General features: G+C 53.4%; 1 protein-coding gene and 1 long non-coding RNA gene across 2 annotated transcripts in view; one reads left to right on the top strand and one right to left on the bottom strand.

The window, feature by feature from the left end:
- The window catches only part of LOC135405712 (uncharacterized), a 958,894-nt gene that overhangs the window by 83,541 nt on the left and 853,117 nt on the right, over positions 1-22,236 (bottom strand). The window lies entirely within an intron of this gene.
- On the top strand, positions 10,318-11,832 carry LOC135405300 (zinc finger protein 664-like). Its single transcript, XM_064639969.1, has one exon. The coding sequence runs from the start codon at positions 10,337-10,339 to the stop codon at positions 11,639-11,641; it is 1,305 nt and encodes a 434-aa protein (XP_064496039.1). The 5' UTR covers positions 10,318-10,336; the 3' UTR covers positions 11,642-11,832.

Below are 22,236 nucleotides of genomic sequence, written 5' to 3' on the forward strand. Positions count from 1 at the left end.
ATTGACTGGGACCATGCTGGGGGAAGACTGGGATCATACTTGGATTGACTGGATCTATGCTGGAGGCAACTGGGACAAACTGGGACCATGCAGGGGGCAACTGCAATCGTACAGGGATCATACTGGGACCATACTGGGATCAAACCAGGATCATACTGTGAGCGACTGGGTCTGTGCTAGGGACAACTGGGAGCAACTGGGATCCCACTGGGAGGAAGTGGGAGCAACTGGGACCATGCTGGGCACAACTGGGATCATATTGGGAGCAACTGGGCCCACAGTGAAGGTGGCTGGAGTCATACTGGGAGTGACTGGGAGCATTCTGAGGGCAGTTGGGACCATGCTGGCACAACCCATCACTGGTTGCCAAAGTCATCCCATACCTAAAATAAACCTGAAACTCTGCTTTTCAGTTAACCTGCTGCCTTGCAGTCAGATTTTCAGACAGTGCAATTACAAACTACTAGAAAAGGATCAAACTGCATTCAGCAGGTGTTTTTTTGGAAAAATCCTAAAATTTCCTGGTGTTGCCCATCAAAACAGCTGTTTAAATGACACTTTTATGAATCCCAAAAATCCAGTGGGATTGAACAAGCTCTTGGGAGAAGACAACCTGCTGGCATATCTAAATTGTCTTTGGATTTGCTGCAACATTAGAAAACAGACATTAACTTGGAACTGGCAAAATCAGCATGAAAAATCCAATGGACTAATATGGGAGTTGGTTGTTGTGAGGAGAACAAAGTTTCTTGGTCTTCAGCTGATATTGCCAAAATGACAAATTTAAGTATCAACAACAGTATCTCAGATGTATTTTGGAGCTCAAGCCACCCATCAAAGTGTTTACTGGCAACAAAGGGAATGCTAATCCTGATTTTCAATCAGAGAGTTTATTCATTGTTCTAACTAAACATACTTGGAGTTATGTTTGGCCTTAATAGTGCTAAAAAGCAATACAGATCCTCTGCCAGTAAAATAAGGGACTGGGAAAAACACTGTGACCACTTCTCTCCCCACACCACCAAACACAAGAGACCCATGTGTGGGCTTGTGTAGGTTGCACTGACAAATATTAATTAGTTGTTTTACTCAGAGAGTCTCTTCACTGGGTAGCAAAATAAATCTTCTGGGAGGAAAATTGTGATTTTCCACAGAAATTATTGTTGTCGGGTTCCAGTGACAATGCCTAATTAACATCCATTTATATCCCAACCATTACTGACCTTCCACTGGACTTTGTACTATTGAGACAAATACTCAAGACCTTTGTGTTCTTTTTTCACCTTTTAAAATTAGTTTACAACAGAAGGAGCTGCAAAAACATCCTACAGTTTTCTTCGAACACTTTAAAGTCAAAAAAAAGACTATGAAATTACAAGACAAATCTTAAAACTTTTTCTTCATCCTCTTTTCAGGCAGGCCAAGATCACAACAGTTGTAAAGTGTTCTGCCGTGTGTTCCCTCATCATTTCTTACTTGGTCATCTTGACCTTGTTTCTCTGTCCATCTGCACACACCTTTGGCAGCAACCCTGCAGCAACCCCACAACCCAAGAGACAGAACACTCTTCATCAGCAGAATCCATCCCCAGAGGAATTGCCCTCCCACCCTCCCACCTTCTGTATTGGACACAGAGACTGGTTTTCTTGCTCCTGCCCCTGCCTTGCCACAACTTGGCACGGCAGGAGTTAGCTGGTGAAATCAGAGCAGGGAAGTCCTCAGATGGCAACACTGAAACTGCCCAGGAGGATGTCAGCAGAGCCTGCCTTACATGACATTGTGAGCAACCGCTCATGGGATGAGCTTCTACACACGGAAACAACCACAGGAGTCATGGTAGGAGTGACTGGGAGCAACTGGAACCACGCTGGGGAAGTGAGATCATACTGGGAACAGGTGGGCTGTGCTGGGGTCATCCTGGGATCATACTGGGGGTGACTGGACTCATCCTGGGATCAGGCTGGAGCAACTGGGAGCATAAAGGGTGCAACTGGGAGTGACTGGAAGTGCAATGAGGCAACTGGGATTGACTGGGACCATGCTGGGGGAAGACTGGGATCATATTTGGATTGACAGGGTCTATGCTGGAGGCAACTGGGAGCAACTGGGACCATGCAGGGGGAACTGTGATCATACTGGGATCATACTGGGATCCCCACAGCCCCCCAAGCACCTCCTAAACCCACTCAAACCCCACCCAGGACCCCACCCAACCCTTTTCTGGGGGACTTCTCTGGGCACTGGTGGTGCTGGGAGCCCCCCGGCTGCGGGCGAGGAGCTCTCGGGTGAGTGGGGGGTGGGAAGGGGGAGGTCGGTGGGAAAAGGGGGGTCAGAGGGGGTAAAGGGGTGGTGGGACCCCAGACTGAGTGGGAGGGGAGTGGGACTCCCCAAAAGTGGAGGGGGAGGGATCTGAGGTTTGGGAGATGATGGGAAAGGGGTGGGAGAGGTCAGAAGAGTGGGGAAAAACGAGGGTGGGACCCCCAAACTGAGCATGAGGGGGCTGGGGAGTGGGGGCTGATGGGGAAGGGGTGGGAGAGTGTGGGACCAAGTGGAGTCACTTTGCACCTGCACTGAGTTAATGGGAATCCAAAGAGTTGTTCTGGTTCCCAAAGCTTTTACACTTCCTCCCAGTAATGATTTAATGGGATTGACTCCCAAAGCAGAAATTAAAACTGTATCCTTGACTGTCTTTGGTGTTGTTCTTCCAGCTCTCAGTGACTCCTGTCTGTGCCAGTGTGCCAACCTGGCAGGGGGGAAGATGCTGCGCTCCAACGCAGAGGGAGCGTCCCTGAAAGGCTGCAACTCTGAGGACCCCTCAGGCCTTCAAGCTAATCTGGAAGGTGAGAAGCTTTTGCCTTGTCAATCTGTGCCAACTGAAGCCTGTGTTTCTCCATTTCCATGGCCCAGGAAAGGTCCAGCTGTGGTTTGTCCAACCCTGAGAAGGGCCCACAAGGGCTGCACTGAGTCTGTGACCATCTCAGCCCCAAATCCCCTTGTCCTCCTGCAATCCACACAGCTCTGAGGCAGCACCAGCGTGGAGCTGCTGTGTTTCTGACTGGTTTTCCTCACAGAACTCCTTTCTGTGTGTGTTCCAGGTGCCAACCTGAAAGGAGTGGCCATGGAGGGCAGTCAGATGACAGGAATTAACCTGAGAAACACCAAACTAAAGAACTGTAACCTCGGGGGAGCAACGTTGGCAGGAACTGATTGGGAAGTGAGTTAGGATTCATTTTCCATCCTATTCCTTTCTCTCCTATAGTCAGCTGGGAATTTGGGGGATTGGTGGCTTTTGGCTGAGCTCTCCAGCTTCAGAGTACAATGGAGTTCAGGTAAATGGACTTCCAGTAAAGCTTTGAACAGAGTTCTGGGTGCATTCCATTGACACTTCTTTTTCTTTTCCCCTTCCAAATTGTGACCTATCAGGTTGTGACCTCCAGGAAGCCAATTTGAGGGGCTCTGATGTGAAAGGAGCCATCTTTGAAGAGATGCTGACCCCCCTGCACATGTCCCAGAGCATCAGATAGAGAAGAGAACACATAGAAGAGGAAGGAATCCAAACATTTTTTGTGACTTTCTTCACCTCCTCCCCTTCCTGAGTCAGAAGGAATGGTTATTAGACAACTTCCATTTGCAGTAGTGCCTAAGTAGACTCTTTCTGATCACTTTTGGGGAGGGAATTTTTGTTTCAGAAGTGGAGAGTTTCTCCCTTTGTGAAGAGAGTGAGGAAGTGGGCTGGTTCTGAAACCAGAAAGTGGGGCTGGTTTGGGGGGGAGAGTTTAAGACTTTCATTGTTTAGCATTGCCTGACTTTGGAATGCATTTTAATGTCTAAAGCACAATATATGCAATTCTATTTGTTAAGTCTGTCGCTGCAATATGAATAGAAAATGTTATTGCTGTATAGTAGCAAACAAAGTGGAGGTTTCCAGGTAGACAAGTGTCTTTACAGTCAGTGTCTTCATCCCTGCAGGGTGTTAATGCCAGGGGTGGTCACACAGTGCCCACGGGATGTGTTCAGGTCTCTGCTGGGGTGGAAACAGTGGGGAACTGTCCTCAGAGGTCCTAAATTGCTGTGGAGTGGTTGGAGTGCAGGGTTAGAGCAGCTTTATCCCCTCAAATGTGCAGAGGAAGCTGCTGCCCCTGCAGGGACCTGCCCAGAGCCCGGATTGAGTTCCCCCTGGAAGATCCCTGGGCAGAAATGGGCTGTCTTAGTTAATGCTCTCCAAAGGAGTGTGAAATTGCACTCTCAATCCCAGCTGGGAAGAAAAATTCCCCTGCTTCCACATGTCCTGAGCACTCCAGACTGGAGTTCCTGTAGCTTTTTGATTCTTTGTTGGGAATTCAGTGGACAGAGGAAAACACAGAAGTGTCCCCAAAGCAGAGAGAAGCTCTGGGGCCACAGCACCTGCTCCCCCTCTTCTCATCCCTTCAGCAGATGAAGAAATGGCCCTCAGTGTTTCCCCTCAATGTACTGTGGAAATCCTCCTTGAAAGCATGGGCATAATCCCACTTGCCAGCCAGATCCACTCTGGGCTGCTTAAAGTGGCTGTAAAAGCATCTTGCCTGGTGCCAAGTGCCCCTTCCACACTTGCTTTACCCGTGGAAAAACACAGGAAAAGCTGTTTTTTGTGTGGGCACCCTTCACATCTCAGTGTTTGTGATCTTGGGAATCCTCAAGAGCCTGGAAAAATGCCAGATTATCGGTTGTTTTAAGATTTGTACGTGGAGATTGTTTTGATATGTGCTTACATCTTCCTTGAAAATACAACTGATAAAAAACAATGTAAAAGGAATAAAAATAAAAAAGCAAATACAAAGACAAAAAGGAAGAAAAAAGAGAAAAAGGAGAAAAAAAGAAAAAAAGACAGAAAAAACAGGCAAAAATGAGACAAATAATAAAAAAGAAAGAAAAAAGAAAAAAGGGAAAAAAGAAAAAGAGAAAGAAAAAACGGGGGGGGGGGGAAGAAAGAAAAAAAAAGAAAAAAAAGAAAAGAGAGAAAAAGAAGAAAACCGAAAAACGTATTATCCTCACTCCGCACGTGCAAATGGCCGCTGTGACCCGCCGCAAGGACTACAACTCCCGTGGTGCCCCGCGCAGTGCGCAGGCGCGGGGGTGGCCGTGCGGGGGCGTGGCCGCGCGCTGATTGGCTGCGGCGATGTTCTTTAAGCGCGGTGCGCGCGCAGAGCGCCGTGTCGACTTCCGGGAATTGTTGATGGCGGCGGGGCCCGCATTGTGCTGTGAGAGCTGGGGGGGTGCGGGAGAGCGGGGTCTGGGGATCCCCTCGGGGGCTGCGGGGAGCGCGGCTGTGGGTGGAAAGGCTGGAGGGCTCGGGAGGGTTTGGCGGGGGGGTTCGGGGGTTCCCGAGGGTCAGAGCGCGGGGCCTTGGAACCCTCTCGGGGGCCGCGGGGCCCGGGGGCCTCCCAAGAACCCGGATGTTCGATTCGATTCCGAGAAAGTCCCTCGGAAAAAAAAATCAAAACCACCCAACGAAAAGAAGAACCCTAAAAAAGGGAAAAGTGAGAAAAAGGTGAAAGAAAAACTGCAAGGGCCAGTATGATTTTATTGCTTTGCTTCAGTTTTTCCTTGGTCTCCTCCTTCTCAGATTCTTTGCTCTCTTCCTTTACAGAAAGCTGTTCTGCTGTTGTGTGGTTTTGGGGTCCCTGGGGGGTCCCTGAGGAGGTTTTGGGGGGTCTCTGAAGGGGTTTAGTGTCCTGAGGGGACTTAAGGGGGGGTGGGTGGTCCCTGAATGGGTTTGGGAATCCCTGAGGGAGTTTTGGAGTCTCCGAGGGAACTGGGAGGTCCTGGGGGGGGCCCTTGGGGGGGGTCTTTGAAGCAGTTTTGGGGGTTTCTAGTGGGATTTCAGGAGTCCCAGACGGTTTTGAGGGTCCCTGAGGGGGTTTTTGAGGTCCCTGAAATGCTTGGGGATTCCAGCTGGGTTTTGCAGGTCACTGAGAGGGTTTAGGGGGTCTTGGGGGGGGATGAGGTCTCTGAGGGGATTTGTGGGGTCCTTGAGGAGGTTTCGATGGGTCCAGAGGTGGATTTCTGAGGGGATTTGAGGGGTTCTGAGGGGATTTTATGGGGTCTCTGTGTTGATGGACCGACCCCAGGGAAAGGGGATCCCAATGCCCGCCCTGAACCCCAGAGACCCCCAAAACTCAGCACACAGAGACCCCACAGGGGGGCCCGGGGGGCCCCTAAAGCCCAGCAGTGGGGTTCAGAGGATCTCCCAGTCCTCAGGGGAGGGGTTCTGGGGTTGCCCCCCAAAGTGCAGGGGGGAGATGTAGCACATCTGGGTAAGGGGATCCCAGTGCCCCCAGTATATCCCAGTGACCTCCCAGTGATCCTCAGTACAGCCCAGTAACCCCCTCAGTGACCACCCAGTGTGTCCCAGTGACCTCCCACTGCCCCCCAGTATGGCCCAGTAATGCTCCAGTGTGCACCCAGTAACCCCCAGTATGGCCCAGTAACCTGCCAGTGTCCCCCTGTGTGTTCTGGTAATTCCCCCAGTAACTCCTCAGTCCCTCCCAGTGCCCTCCCAGCGTCTCTCTGTAACCCCCAGTCCCTCCCAGTGCCCCCTTGTTCCCCCCAATGTGTCCCAGTACCCCCCAGTAATCCCCCAGTGCTCCCCAAAGCCCCCCAACTGTCCCCAGTGTGTCCCCAGATGCCCTTGGCCTTTCTGTGAGCGTGGGGGGGGGGGGGGGGGCGTTTTTGTGGTCAGAGGGTCCAGGGGGGGCTCCTGGGGTGAGATGGAAGATTGGGGACATCAGGGATGGGGTTTGGGGACAGTGGGGAGGGGTTTGGGGACAGTGGAATTGGGGGTGTCAGGGGGGGAATTGGAAACACCAAAAGGGTCTTGGGGACATGAGGGGAGTCTCAGGACTGACCTGCTTGTAGGGAAGCCCCTCCTCTCCCCCTCTAGGCCCCATTAACCCCCCACCAAATGTCCCCCAACTCCCCTTTTTTTCCTTTAATCCCCTCCCCCCACTGATCCCTTTGACCCCCCAGTGCCCACAAGACCCTTTTGACTCCCCCAAATGCACCCAAAGCCCCACCAAATCCCCATCCAACCCCTCCAGATCCCCCCAAACCTCCCCCAGCTCTTCCTTCAAATCCCTCCCAACCCCCCCAGAGAGGGATCCCCCGGCACCCCGGGACAGGAACACAGTGGGCTGTACTGGGGGCACTGGGCTGTACTGGGAGGGCACTGGGGGGGCTCAGGTGTCTCAGGTGGCCCAGCTCCAGGAGAGATCTGAGGAGCAGTGAGGAGGTACTGGTCTGTCCTGGTCTGTCCTGGTTTGTCCCCCCAATCCCCAAAGCCCCTCCCCAGCTCCCCCAGGACTCTCCCGCACCCCAAAGCCCCCCAGGCCCCTCCAGGCCCCTGACTTGGTCCTGCTGCCCCTTGAGCATCTGCAGCTGCTGCAGAACCAGGCATTTCATCAGCAAATGTGCAGGTGACCCCAAGTTGGGGGTGTATTGATGTGCTGGAAGGCAGGAGGGCTCTGGAGCACAAGTGGTGTGAGGAGAGGCTGAGGGAGCTGGGGGTGTTGAGGCTGGAGAAGAGGAGGCTCAGGGGAGACCTCCTGACTCTCTGCAAGTCCCTGCCAGGAGGGTGTAGCCAGGTGGGGGTGGGGCTGTTCTGCCAGGAAGCAGCAGTAGGACAAGAGGGCTGGGTCTGGATCTGTGCCAGGGGAGGTTTAGGTTGGATATTGGGAAGGAGTTTTTTGCTGAGAGAGTAATGAGGCCTTGGAATGGGCTGGGCAGGGAGGGGGTGGAGTCCCCGTCCCTGGAGGTGTTGAAGGTGAGAGTGGATGTGGCCTCAGTGCCATGGTCTGGGAAGCACAGCGGGGTTGGATCCAGGGTTGGGCTTGATGTTCTCGGAGGTCTTTTCCAACGTGGCTGATTCTGTGATTCTCTGATTGCCATTCCTGTGGCAGCACATGCTTGAGGCTCCATCCCCAGGGGGATAGAGATGTCTGTCCATATCTATCTGCAAGGTTAGTCTGTACATGTGTGGTGTTAGCAAAGCAGGCTGAGTTCTGGGCTGGTTGTAGAAGGAGAAAGAAGCCCAGAGGCCAGTGCAGGCAGGCAGCCCTCAGCTTGCACCTGATGTCCCCTCCCTGCAGGTTCCTGTCCTTGAGCCCAGGCCCTGAGGTGAGGCTGAGAAGTGGCGCGGAGGTGAGCCCAGAGCTGTCCCTGAGGTGAGGCTGAGAATAAGTGCAAGGCAGAGGTGCTGCTGAGGAAGGAGAGCCCCGTGGTGGGGAAGGCACAAAGCTGTGAGTGCCCATCCCCGAGCAGGTGCTGTGTCCATCCCCTGTGTGCCAGGTGAGCTGGGGCTTTGCTGCAGAGCTGCGGGCGCTGATTTGAGCGGCTGCAAGTGCTGAGATGGTGGGCACCCAGGAACACCAACTGTGCCTGGCCACGGAGCCTGCAAGGAGGAGCAGAGACAGCCCTGGCAGTGTGGGGGGCCAGGTTGTCCCTGTGCCTTCCCCTGCAGGCCCTGGCTGTCCCTGCTGGGCCCCTGTCCATCCCCATCAGGTCCCTGCCCGTCCCCCCGGGCTGAGCTCCCCCCAGGAAGTGTCGTGGAGCTGAAGCTGCTGCCATCCCCCCCTGCAGCCGCTGCCCCAGGCAAGGGAGCAGCAAAGGCAGGGCCAGGAGCAGAGGCAGCAGCAGGGGAGCCCTGGGGGGGCCGGGAAGCTCTTGTGTGGGGCAGGAAAGAGGCGCTGGGCACGAGGCCGGGGCTGTGCTGAGCAGGCCCAGCCCTCACATCCCCCCAGCCAACGCCGGCTGCCCGGGGGGCTTGGGAGGGACCCCCAGCCCGTGTGCCCCACACTGAGCTGGCAGAGAGAGAGCCAAGGGACAGGGATGTGGGCAGGGCCCCGGGTGAGGGACAGGCAGGGCCATTGCAGGGCCACGGTGAGGGCACAGCCTGTGGCAGCAGAGCTGCCCAGGGCCGGGGGCAGCCGGGGGTGTTGGGACCAGCCAGTGGTGGGGCCGAGCAGAGCACGAGGCCTCTTGCAGAGCCCTGGAGCAGCCTCCCACTTGCCAGCCCCGCCCTGGTGGGGTGACACTGTCCCCTCCCTACAGGACACTCCCCCAGAAATCTTTGTGGTGACCTTTTGTGTCTATTCCTGGTTGCTGATTCCTGCTGGGGACCTGAGGGAGCCTCTGCAATCCCATCCATGGAGCAAAATCTGCTCTCCAGAGCTCGACTCCCTGCAGACTTTGTCGGGAAATCTGTGCTGGCAGCCTGAGTATGTCCCGACCCCCTGTGCTCCCCCCAGGATATTTGGGGCGAGTTCCCCCTTCCCAGGCACCTGCGGGGTGGGAGGCAATTGTTCTCCTGTTGCTGTTTTTGCTCCACCGTTGGAGGCTCTTGGGGGTGGACAGGAGGTGTTTTTTGGGGGGGCTGGGCTGGGTTGGGGGCAGAGCCCTGGCGGTGGGCGGGGGATGTGGGTCCCCCCCACGATGGGGGTTGGTGTTGCTGGGTCAGGCCCCGCCGGCTCCATTGTCAGCTCGGGGCCAGCGGGGGGGACACAGCGGGTTTGGGGCCCCCCGGGAGTGCCGGGGGTGGGTGTGGAGCTTGGGAGCTGCCGAGTGTGGAGGGCAGAGCGGGGCGATGTCAGAGCTGGGGGACCCCCGGCAGCCTGGAGGGGGGAGCACGGAGAGGGAGGAGCCCTGGGACCCCTGGGAGCCTGAAACGGGGGGCGTGGAGAAGGGGAAACCTGGACAGTGGGGACCCCTGGGATCCCTGGGACAACAGAGTGGAGAACCTGGAGAGGGGGAATGTCTGGGAACGTGGCACCCCGAAGGTGAGAGTCAGAGGAGAAGGGACCCCTGGGACCCCCAACACTCCCAGCATTTTTGAGTTGGACCCCCAGCATCCCAGACAGGAGAGACCCCTTGAACCCCAAAGGGAAGAGAACAGAGAGGGGGAACTTCTAGGAGACAGTTTTGGGCCAAGTCTTCATATTTTGGAGTATTTTCTGGCTGAACCTTAACTTTTTGCAGTTTGAGGGGGGGTTCATCTCACTGTTTCTGAGGAGTTTTTTGGCTGAATCTCGATGGTTTGGGTTTTCTGGGCTGAATCTTGGTGTTTTGGAGGTTTTTATGGACACAGGATGCCCGATGTGTTCTAGAGATGGACTTGGGCAGGAGGAACCCCCCAGCCAACACACTCAGACCTTGTTTTCCCCCCCCATCAGGATTTCTCCTTCCCAAAGCTTGGGCAGATGAAGGAGGCTGTGAGGAAGAGGAAGATGCCTTGGGCCCCCCAGGCAGGTGAGGAGGCAGTCAGTGTCCCTTTGGGCGGGTGTTGTGCTGGCTCTGTCAGCCGAGCATGGCCCCGGCTGCAGGACAACCCCGCTGGCGCCGCCGTCCTGCCGGGGCCGGAGTTGGGGGGATGTCCTTGACCTTCCCTGTGGGCCGGAGGCAAATCCCCTCCCTGTCCTTCTTGCTTCCTGCCCCAGGCCCCGAGCTGAGGACGGAGAGCCCGGAGGACAAATCCCCCCGGCAGAGCCTGGTGGGAGAGGCCGTTTTGAAGGACTCCACGGCACAGGAAGGCAGCGGGGAGGAAAAGGGCCGGAGATCCCCCCGCAGGAGGGGCTCCAAAGCCAGCCCAGGGTGCTCTGAGGAGGGAAGAGCCAGCCTGTGCCGGGAAGGTGGCCGGAGCTTGAGCCAGAACTCTGAGCTGGTGGTCCCTGAGCAGCCTCCCAGCAGGGAGAAGCCCTTCAGGTGCTTGGAATGTGGGAAGAGCTTCAAGGCCAGCACCACCCTCCTCATCCACAAACACATCCACACTGGGGAGCGGCCCTACACATGTGGGGAATGTGGGAAGAGCTTCAAGTGCAGCTCCAACCTAGTCCGACACAAGCGCATCCACACTGGGGAATGGCTGTACACGTGTGGGGAATGTGGGAAGAACTTCAGGGACAGCTCCACCCTCCTCACCCACCAGCACATCCACACCGGGGAACGGCCCTACACGTGTGGGGAATGTGGGAAGAGCTTCAACTGCAGCTCCAACCTACGCAACCACTGTCGTGTCCACACTGGGGAACGGCCCTACACATGTGGGGAATGTGGGAAGAGCTTCAGTGACATCTCCACCCTCCGCAGCCACCAGCGCATCCACACCAGAGAGCAGCCCTACACGTGTGAGGAGTGTGGGAAGAGCTTCAGTACGAGCTCCAGCCTCCTCGTCCACCAACGCATCCACACTGGAGAACGGCCCTACAAATGCTTGGAATGTGGGAAGAGATTTCAGACCAGCTCACATCTCCTCCTGCACCAACAGACACACACGGATGAGAGGCCCTTCCGCTGCACCGACTGTGGGAAGGGCTTCAAGCAGAGCTCCGCCCTTGTCACCCACTGGCGCATTCACACCGGGGAGCGGCCCCACAAGTGCTTGGAATGTGGGAAGAGGTTTCAGACCAGCTCAAATCTCCTCAGGCATGAGCAGACACACACGGATGAGAGGCCCTTCCGCTGCACCGACTGCGGGAAGGGCTTCTGCCAGAACTCCTCCCTTGTCACCCACCGACGCATCCACACCGGGGAGAGGCCCTACAAGTGTGGGGAGTGTGGGAAGAGCTTTGCCCAGAGCTCTACCTTGACCAGACACCAACAGACCCACCGGTAAGAGAAGCGCCTCGAGTGCCCCGACTGCAGGAAGAGCTTCGACTGCTGCTGCTGCTGCAACTCCATCAGCCATTGAAGGACCCCGTTGGGTGATCCACAGGGACCCACGTTGGATACAGACCTGGTGACCCTTGTTCCAGGTGATCCATGCTGGGCACACCCCTGGTGACCCGTGTCCAGCCCCTGTCCCGACCCCTCTGACAGTGAGGGTGACCCAGGGTCTTGTTAACTGATCCCTTGGGGAAGATTGCAGTTAGTTTATCTCTCTATCTCTCTATCTATCTATATGTAGGGTTCAGTTTAGATCAGTTTTGTTTCCCTGTAGAGTAGGTTTGGGGCAGTTTTGGCTCCTGTCTATAGTGATCTAAAACCATAAAAATAACACTTCCTCTCTCTGGCTCCAAGCCCAGCCTGTCCCTTCCAGGGGTGGATGTTCTCCCCCCTTCCCCGGGTGGTTCCTTTGCCCCTGGGCAGCAAAGCCCCCGCTGCTTCTGCAACGGGAGAGTGTTGGAGCCGTGGACCATTAACATTCCAGTCTCTCCCAGCTCTGCACCCCAAAAGTCGAGCGGGATCAATGTGTCCCCTCAAAGTGGCTCAATCCCGTAGCAGTTCATATTCCAGGCAGAATGCCAAAGGGCATCCTGGGACTCAGAGTCCTTCTGTCTCTGTCGCACGTGCGCAGTGAAGTGCTCGGATGGGAGTGCTTGAGGAGGTCCCATGTCACCGTTTGAAGTGTCTGTATAAGCTTGTGTTGATCTTAATAAAGCTCATTGGGTTACTGCACCCCCGTGTCGACTGGGTTCGTGCAAGACAAATGCTCTAAATGGCCGCCCCGATCGGGACATTCAACAGGCGTCGGTAACCAGAGACCAAAGGCCTTGGGACATCTTGCCATGGCATCTGTCCTGATGGAATTCCAAGGAAAAAGGAAGAACTCCTCGACAAATCGTGCGCATCAGTCACCTCTGCAGAAACAGGACAAAAAGGGAAAGAGGACAAAAAAGGACAAAAGAAGAAAAATCCGGCTTCGGCAAACAAGAGGTGACCTATTAGGATGGGAGGGATGTATTCCCACCCACGAGGGGAGGTGTTCCCCAGAAATTAAAGAAGAAGCTGAAGCTGTCAGCCAGTCCTTAAAAACGCTGGACAAAGACGTAGCAGAAAATAAACCGTTGGCGCTCTTAAATTGGATCATCACAAATGAACCGGCACCTCCATCAACCAGAACCCATCAGATACGATCTTGGCGAGGAATTGGAAACGGACTCATCAAAAAAGCGAGTTCTGGAGGCGTTGGAGGCATTTAAAAACTGGGCTGCATGGAAGGAAATAACGATGGCCTTATATGCTCGCTACAGGGGAGCAAATCCAGCCGCAGCAATGGGCCCTGCTTCCCCTGTCCCTCCTGCAGCCCCTGCTGTAAGGGGGGGACTTTTGAATTAGATGATCAATGGAGCATAGAGGCGTGAGAACGGGATCATATTAGGATGTGAAACCAGCTGGAGTATGGTACAATGGAACTTCATGGCACGAGCTAATTGGAAGGTCCATTGTGCTTTTTAGCAAGTCAGCTTGATATCCCCTATTATCAGAGCTGAGTTCTTCCTTGGTTTTGCTACATATTGCAAGATAGATACATCTACCCTTGAAACACAGTGGTAGAGGTCATACATAGGGGTGAGAAAGATGATGATGGGAGGAAGAGGATGTGGGCAGGGATCGCTCGCCCCTTGCCCTACAAGTGGGGCAGGCACAGACTGTTGCCATGAGGTGATGATCAGGCGGGGTTTGGCTGCCCTTCAGGCATCACCTTATACTGGGTACTGGCCCTACGTGGTGTAATGTGGAACTGATAAAATGGGGTGTCAGAGCTGCTGAGCTGAGTGATCCTCATCCTGCCACCGAGACCGTGTTGCTCCGCGGGGACGCCCGCTAAGCACGGGCACCGACCAGCTGCTGCAGATCCTGACAGCCCTGGCCTGTCTGTGTGGGTAAGCACAGGTTATTGAGAGGAAGCAACTGAGAGAACAAACTTTTTAATATCCTTTTAGTGTTCCTTTGATTCCCCTTTTATGTTTATAGTATTTTTCCTTTAGTTTCCCTCTTTACTAACCAATATCGTGTTATCCATAATATTGTGTTAAGATCCTTTTTTGGTATCCCTTTTCACTAGTTAATACTGTATTAAATGCTGTTTGTAGTATTTGTTTTAATGCCACCCGATAAGGTAGTTATTTTGTATCCTTTTTTAGTTTTTAATTCCTCTTGCTAAGTTCATTACTATTATTTTTATTCTCGCTGTAATAAAAGATATTTTGTGTGTTTGAATATTTCTGGCACTTGTCTTTATTCCGGACATGTATCCAAACTAACTGCTACACTTTCACCTGCTGTTTCGACCCTCGCCCATCGCTACAGGACTTTTTGCATGTGGGTAAAGCCTTCAAGCCTGTGCAATGGATTTTTAGGTGAGATGCAGTCTGCGCGGAACTGAACCCACCCTTTAATCCTGAGGTTCATCTGCCAGGGCCGAGCGAGCTTGGACGGTGGCAGCGAGGTCCTCAGGACGTAGGTTTGATTAGAGTGACCTTCTCTTGGATGGATGGCCTTACAGGGCTAAACGAGCTCCATTGCCCGGGTTTGGGATTAGAGTTGTCCTTCTCCTAGGATGACTGCCAGAAGGCTAACGAGCTCATCCTGCCCACGGATGTATTGTATCTGCCCCTGCTGTTGTGACCTGTCTGGCATGGGCGACCCTACCGAAGGCTGTACCATCGCCAGCATAGCTTGTAACCACACAGGGGCACACAGGCTATGTTCCTGTTAGAAGGGTTTGGGAAGTCTTTCATTTCCTACTTTACTATCACCTATTTATATACAAACATAAGGAGATCCCCAGGAACAACCCTTTGTCCTGCCCACCCTATCAGGATGTAACAGAGCAAAGCAAATATATCCAGAACATGCCGAACCTGGGCAGTAGCCACAGGTGAGCCAAAAACAAGCAGACAAACAAAGTGACCAACCGTTCTGGCCCCCGTACTAATGCAAGGCTGGGGTGCCTTTCAAGGCCCCAGCTGGGCTGGGACCCCCATGACTCTAAAGGAACGCCACTATCCCCCCTGACCATATCCTTCCTTCACTGAGTTACCACGTATCTCCAGGTGCACTGCTCACCTGTGACACTTCCTGCAGGAGTACCCCGCTCTCTCTTGTGCCAACCAGAGGACCCCATGGCCCACACTATACCCCTCCCCTCTCTTCCCCCAATCCAATTGCCCTGTACCCCCCTTCCAATCCCCTTAGCCCCCCTCCCCCTTCCCTTCCCCCCTAAACCTGGACCGTAAAAGCCTCTGTGGGCTCCAAAGCTGCTCTCTCCTCCTCCATGGGTGTGCAGCAAGTGCCGGCAGGCTCCCCCACTCTCTCTCCCCTCTCCTGTTGTGACCATGCCTGGGTACTGAACCGCGTATAGGGGGGGCTCCCAGGGGACTCCCAACCGACAGAGGAACCCACCACACACACACAGCCAGCCATAAACACAGTTAAGATGTTGACTCGTGCTATTTAATTATCTGAAAGATTGGGCAGCTCCCTGAAGCTCAAAGCATGAAACCATTGTAATTGAGAAGCACTGAATGAGCAGAGAGCAACTGGAGGAGGAAACCAGGGAGCAACAGGAAGGACACACATCCAGCAAGTCTGCTGAAGAGATGTCCTCAGACATGACTATTTAAACAGGAGAGGTGGAAACACCTGAAGAGAGAGGGAGATGAAGTTATAGATGGAATAGTGGTACTACACGTAGAGGGGCAGATCAGTATTTCTTCTCCTGCCATCAGTACACGTCCAGGAAATTCTTGTTCTGCCATGGTGGGAAAACTTTGCCATTTCTTAAAAGTACTCCAATGACCCAGTAATGAAAATGTGCTTCAATATTATTTAAATGTAAAAGTATTAAAGCTGTGCCTCTTTCCAGACAGACATCACTTGTCTGGCCATGACCAACAGCCCCACAGGCTGTGCTGGATTATGGGGTGTTACCAGTGGCACAAAGGAATCAAGGGGCCATTGTGACACTGCAGGGCCTCATGGAACCAAAGGATCCCTGGGAGGTTGCATGATGAAAAAGGGAATAGAATACAGAGATGGAAAATGTCATGGTTTCAGGAGTTTTAGTATTTTAGGCCGTTTTTCCATTGTTTTGGAGGGACTGTCTCTTTAAGAAGGAATGCCTGCCCCACGCTGGGGCTGGGCAGGGAGGGGAAGAAAGAAGGAAAATGCCAGGCAGCAAAAGGAACTTTTTCTCCTCCCTGGACCCCGGGGGTGGTGCCTGGAGAGTCCCCACGGCGCCGTCCTGCCCGGGGCCCTGCTGCTGCCGCCCCGAGCGCTGAGCTCGCTCAGCACCACGGCCGGGTAGAGCCCCAGAGTGACCCTGAGCCCAGGAACGTGCTTCTGCTTGTGCCCCCATTTCCCAGAGTTTCTTTGGCTTGCTGGGCCACAGGGGGGTGGTTATCAGGCAGGACCCTCCACCATTTTTCCCCTTTGTTCCAGGGGTGTCAGGTGGGTGAAGAATTCCCCTCCTTGTGGGTCAGCTGTTCCTGGTGTCTTTGTGGTTGCTGCTATTTCCTTGTTAGTAAACTCTTAATTTTAAGAGTTTTTTCTCTCTGTTGGTAAGAAATAAAAAGGGAGGGATTAATTTCATTGGAGTTTCCACCCCAATTTTTGTCTTTAAGCAAAGACAGCCCCTCAGTTGCATGAGACTGTACAGAGTCACAAATGACCAATCGTTCCATAAGGTTCCACAGTGTCCCGGGATTCCTTAGCTTCCCTGAGGCCCTAGACTGTCCCAATGGACCTTTGATTCCATGAGGCCCTGCAGTGTCACAATGGCCCCCTGATTCCATGAGATTCCGCAGAATCCCAGAATTCCTTTGGTTCCAAGAGGACCTGCAAGATCACGGTGGTCCCTTGATTCCATGAGGTTCCACAGTGTACAAGGTTTCTTTTGGCTTCGTAAGGCCCTGCAGACTCACAGTGGATACTTGATTCCATGAGGTTGCAGAGTGTCCCAGGGTCCCTTAGGTTCCCTAAGGCCCTGCAGCATCCCTAAGGAGCCTTGATTCCATGAGGTTCTGCAGTGCAACAGTGGGCCCTAGATTCTCTGATGTTCATTAAAGTACCTGGGTCCTTTTTATTCTATGAAATTTTACAGTGTCCTGGGGTTCCCTTGTCTCCCTGACTTTTGGCACTGTCCAGGGTCCCTTTGTTCCCAGGAGGTTCCTTTGTTTCCATCAGGCCCTGCCACCTCCCAGACTCCCTTTGGTTCCATGAGGTGCTGCAGGGTCACAATGTCCCCTTGATTCCAGGAGGTTCCACCGTGTGTCAGCGTTCCTTTTGTTCCATGGGGTTCCACAGTGCCAAAACTCCCTGCTTCTTATCCTTCCAACATTTGGGGGCCCATTCTCTCCCTGCCTGGGATGGAGCCCCATTGTGTTTGTGCAGGAATGGATCCATGGCCATCCTGCCACTGCCCCAATTGAATGCTGCACAAACGTCACTGCAGGCCCGACCCTGGATGCAGGAACAGTCTGGGAACTCCAGGCCTGCTGACATTCAGCAGAGCCAGTCGGGGTCCCAAAGAGCACAAGGGATTGACTGCAACCCCTGCAGGTCTCTGGCATTGCTGGGGACAAAGGCAGGAACTGCCAGGAGCTCTGCAGAGCCCTGACAGTGCCACTGCAATCCCAAGCTGCATTGCCCGGGGCAACCCTCAGCACAGCCAAGGCCACAACCCTTCCTGAAAGGTGTCCCTTCTGGGCAGGGCCAGGGGGACAAACCCCTCCATCTCTCCCTGCACATGCTGGGTCCAATTCTCATCCCCCACTTAGGGACAAAGTTAGGGTACATTTTATACCTTATTAACCAGGACTGTGCAAAGTGCTGTGGGTGAGACTGTGGTCCAACCTTCCATTTCTTTTGTGGGCACATTGTACAGAATATTTCCTGGTAGGAGGTGCACTTGAGTTTTACAAAACACCTCTGGGTATTAAGGAGAAGAACGAGACCACGCAGCTTCCACCCCGCTCCACGTTTCCTCCTGATGCTGTGTCAACACATGTGTTGGAGTTTGGACCTGGCTCCCCGCCAAGCCCCCAAGACTGTAGTGAAAAACTCCCCTCTCCCTTCCCTTTTGGGCAAAGGAAAAAAGCTATAGAAACTGAAAAAAACCTGAACCCAACCGAATTATATCAATATATATATATATATTTACATATATCATAGTTATATACAGTTAAAATACTATGTACATATAAAAAGGAACCCCAAACAACCCCTGAAGGGAAAGGAAAAAGGGAAAAGGGACAAAAAGAAGACAAAACCAGATATACACAATCTATAAAGAACTAGTTAAAACTAAATCTCAGTACTTCCCTTGGGAAAACAGAATTACGTCATGCCATCAGACCACTTCCTGAATTGGAACCAAACGACAGGCCCCGCAGGCCCAACCAGGCCTCACCAGGCCTCCCCCACACGAGCAGGATCGGCCGCAGGACTCTGCTGTCCCAAACCTCGCCGGAAGAGAAAAGAGCCTCAGTCTCTCCTCCCCTCATATTTATATGTCTGTTTACTTAAAGGAATAGGGTGGAATACTTCCTTGGTTACTTCCCTAGTTCCTTCCTGGTTACCAGGAAGGCCTAGGCTAACCTACTACAACACACTACAGGACTTTCATCTGATTTTTGCGTCTGTTCTGATCCCCACGGGCCCCATCGCGGGTTGAGCTTTGCATTTTCTTCGCTGTTTTGTGTTTCCAAAACACAGACACACACACCAGTCTGGGCCCCCCAAAGAACACAAGACCTGACTATTTGTGGGTCCCACTGCAGTGACTGGAACTTGGGCCACAATCTGTGCCAAGAGCAGAGAGGTCCCTCCCCACAGAAACTTCTTGGCCATGGAGTTAATAGGAAAACAGGACAGGCTGTGGAGATCAGTGTCAGGGCATGGCCTGGGAAGTGTCTTGAGAATCCTCTTGTTTACCATGACCAGCCTTTTCATCCATTTTCTCTCTCTTTTCTCACACCTGTTCCTTCACAAACCACTGTGATCCCGCCATTTCCCTTCCTTTGGTTCTTCTCTAGAGATCCCATGACAAGTCTGGCACAGTCCCCAAATGTGCTTTCTTGTTGCCCACCATAAGTATCAGACCCCAGACAGAATCCCCCATCTTCAACTGGCAAGGTCATGCTGGGAGGCTCTGCCATTGAACCATTTGATGAAACTCTCACACAGAGATGTTGGAACTTTATTTGGACTGATTTTTTACCTTTTGGTTTTACAATGGTTTCTCCAGAAACATGGTAATTCTTGTCCTAGCAATAGAAATTCTTTGGAGAAGGAGTTTGGGACACAAAGAATCAAGAATGGTTTGGCTGGAAGGGACATAAAAGCTCATGTGGTCCAAGTCCCTTGGCTGCTCAAAGTTTCTGATGTTGGACAAACCCAGGGATGGGACATCCTCTTCTGTTGCAGTTCTTGCCAGCCCCACTGGTAAGTATTTCTTCATTTTATCCAATAGAAAGCTCCCCTATTTCAGTTCAAAGCCATTTCCCCATGTTCTGCCACTACAGGCCTTGGTAAAACGTATCCCTGTGACTATCTTAGACCATGTTTTCATCTGCAGACACCTTGCAGAGTGCTCAGAGATGTCCCAGGAAGGGGTTTGGATGTCTCAAACATATGACCACTCTGCAGGGGCAAAGGAGTGGTGGGTTCAGTGGTGTGCAGACAGAGGACAGCAGAGAAGAACCCTGGGAGTGCTTGAAGAGTCGCTTCAGAGAGGGTGGATGCTTTTGTTGTAGCAGAAAACAGCACGAGAAAGAAAGAATTAATGCCAAGTGCAGCCGGGGAGGTCCAGGCTGGCAGGAGGAGAAAGGAATTTCCCTCCAAGGACAGTGCTGTGCTGCAACACATCACCCAGGAGGAGCCTGGATGAGGCCAAGGCTTTGTGTGTGCAGGAAGAGCCAGGGAGGACGCAGAGATGTCAGTGCAGGAAGGTGCCAGCCAGGTGGGGCAGCCGGGGGGATGATGACAGCCTGCAGGGAAAGGGGCAGGGCATGGACACCGTAGGACAGCCTGGGCTGGAGAGGAGACAGGGAGGGGGAGAAGCTGAAAGGCCCTGCCAGAGCCACCTTCTGCAGGCCTTTGGCCAGGGCTGCTGTCTGTGCCCCTGATGCCAGGAGGAGGGGAGTGCCCCTTGCAGCCCTGGGGCCTCATGGCCTCCTTGTCCCTGCTCAGCAGCCTGGCAGGTGCCACCCCATGGGCCTGCCCTTGGCATTGCACATCCCACATCCCAGTGCCCCAGGAAGAGCCCTGAGGAATGAGGCAGGGACAGGATCTGCCTTCCCAGGGGTTGGGGGTCAGGGCTTGGCCCTTTGGATTAAGGAAACAAGTCAAGGTTTCTTCAGCATCAGAGCCACCTTTCCCTTGCTTGTCCATCCTTGGCATCACTGTCTGCAGATTTCTGCTCTAACTGGAACCTGGGGACACGTTCTCAGTTGTGTCCCTCAGTGAGACTCATTAGCACTACAGGAAACTTCAGTGTTTCAATCTTACTTTGACTTTCTGAAAAGTTGTTTGAACTTCCTCTCAGGGCCTGAGTCTCATGTAAACAACATTAACTCCCCTGAGGGTCATGAAATGAGCCCCTGAGGGCTGTTGCTGTGCTGCTGAGCTGGGCCGGGCTCCTGGCACACAGGGAGCTCCTGGCAAGCAAGAAGAGCTTCAAAGAGACAGCTCTGCTGGTGAGCAGCTCCTCTGCACAGCCCAGCAGGGCTGAGGGCACTGCCAGGCCAGCTCAGGGACACCAGCAGGGCACAGACAGAGCTTCAAGGGGCTCAGCACTGGCAGGATGGCTGAGAGCTCCCTGCAGGAGGAACCTTGGCAGGGCTGCACATGGTGAGTCTGTGGCTGCAGGGCAGTGCAGGGGCAGCTCCTGGAGGTATCTCCTAAAGCTGGCCCAGCCCCAGCTGATGGGATGAGGGAGCAGGGGCTGTTTTGGGCAGGGACTCTGCTGCCTGCCAGGGGCAGCTCTCAGCCGGCCCGGGGAGCTGCTCCCAGGGCTGGGGCACAAGGGCTGTGGGCAAGGAGCAACCCCTGGGAGGGCAGGGAAAGGCTCTTCACCTGTTTAGAGTAGGCTACAGGTTGTGAGGGCTGCTCATATCTCCAGTTCATCACAGAACATTTCTCAAAAGGCTTTTAAGAAAGCACAGCAAGTCATGGGATACCTCAAAGTGAAGGGTCCTGTTCTTTCCATCTTCAAATATGTGTTTTCTAAGTGGAAAATTGGTCATAAATATTAATATCACAGTTCAGGAGGAGGCACTGAAACTGCAAATCTATTCCTCTTGGAGGAGAAGAGACCAGGCAGTATCAGAAATCCCCACACCTGTGCCTTACATGTAGCTCTGGGTCACTGTTCCAGTCCCCTCAGGGTTGCTCTGACGTTGCCATCAGAGCCTGCACAGCCAGAGATTCCCCTGGGCAATGCTGCATTGTTGGGCTGGAACAGAGAACATTTACCAAAGCTGCCCTTTTAAACAGTGCTGCCCTGCACTCATCAGACTGTAGGTATTTGTGTTTATTAAAATTTAATTTGCATGTGAAGTTATGTTCAGGCAGCACGAGGGAAAGCACAGGGCAGATGGGAACAGATGGAGGGACACTGCAGCTCTCCTGGCTCTTCACTGAGCTACAGAGAGCTGAGCTGTTTGTCCTCTCTTGTTTAAAGTCTTGTTATATTTGGCATCATAAAAATGATGATTTGTACTCCTAACAAGAACAGGTACCAGATGCAACCATCAAAAATAATAAACACAGACAACATGATTTAAGAAACATGCTAAGCCTTTCCACGTCTTGAGAGTGGAGACTGAACTTTCCCCTTAAAGGTGAATAGTGCCTGACATCCCTTGGGAGTGTTTGATGCTGTGGCAGAACTGGAGAATCCATGTCCCCACTGGAGAAGGGGAAAACTGAGCCCTTGGCAGCACATGGGCAGAGCTCCTGTTCCTCACAGCACCCTCAGCCACCACAAACAAGGGAAAGGAAAAGCCTTTCAGTTCAGGGGATTTCTATGAGAAATAAAGTGGCTTTGCTTAGAGGAGTCTGTCTTAACTTCTACCTGTCCTATCCTGTTTCTGAACAGCATCCCTGTGCTGGGAAGCAGCAAATGTGCAACAGCAGCTCCATGGCCCAGTTCCTCCTCCTGGCATTGGCAGACAGGCGGGAGCTGCAGCTCCTGCACTTCTGGCTCTTCCTGGCCATCTCCCTGGCTGCCCTCCTGGCCAACGGCCTCATCCTCAGCGCCGTAGCCTGTGACCACCACCTGCACACCCCCATGGGCTTCTTCCTGCTCAACCTCTCCCTCACAGACCTGGGCTGCATCTGCACCACTGTCCCCAAAGCCATGCACAACTCCCTCCATGACACCACAACCATCTCCTACATGGGATGTGCTGCACAGGCCTTTTTCTTTCTGTTCTTCATCTCAACAGAGTTTTCCCTCCTCACTGTCATGTGCTACGACCGCTA

This window comes from Pseudopipra pipra, chromosome W (genome assembly GCF_036250125.1).
Source record: "Pseudopipra pipra isolate bDixPip1 chromosome W, bDixPip1.hap1, whole genome shotgun sequence".
NCBI classification, from domain to species: domain Eukaryota; kingdom Metazoa; phylum Chordata; class Aves; order Passeriformes; family Pipridae; genus Pseudopipra; species Pseudopipra pipra.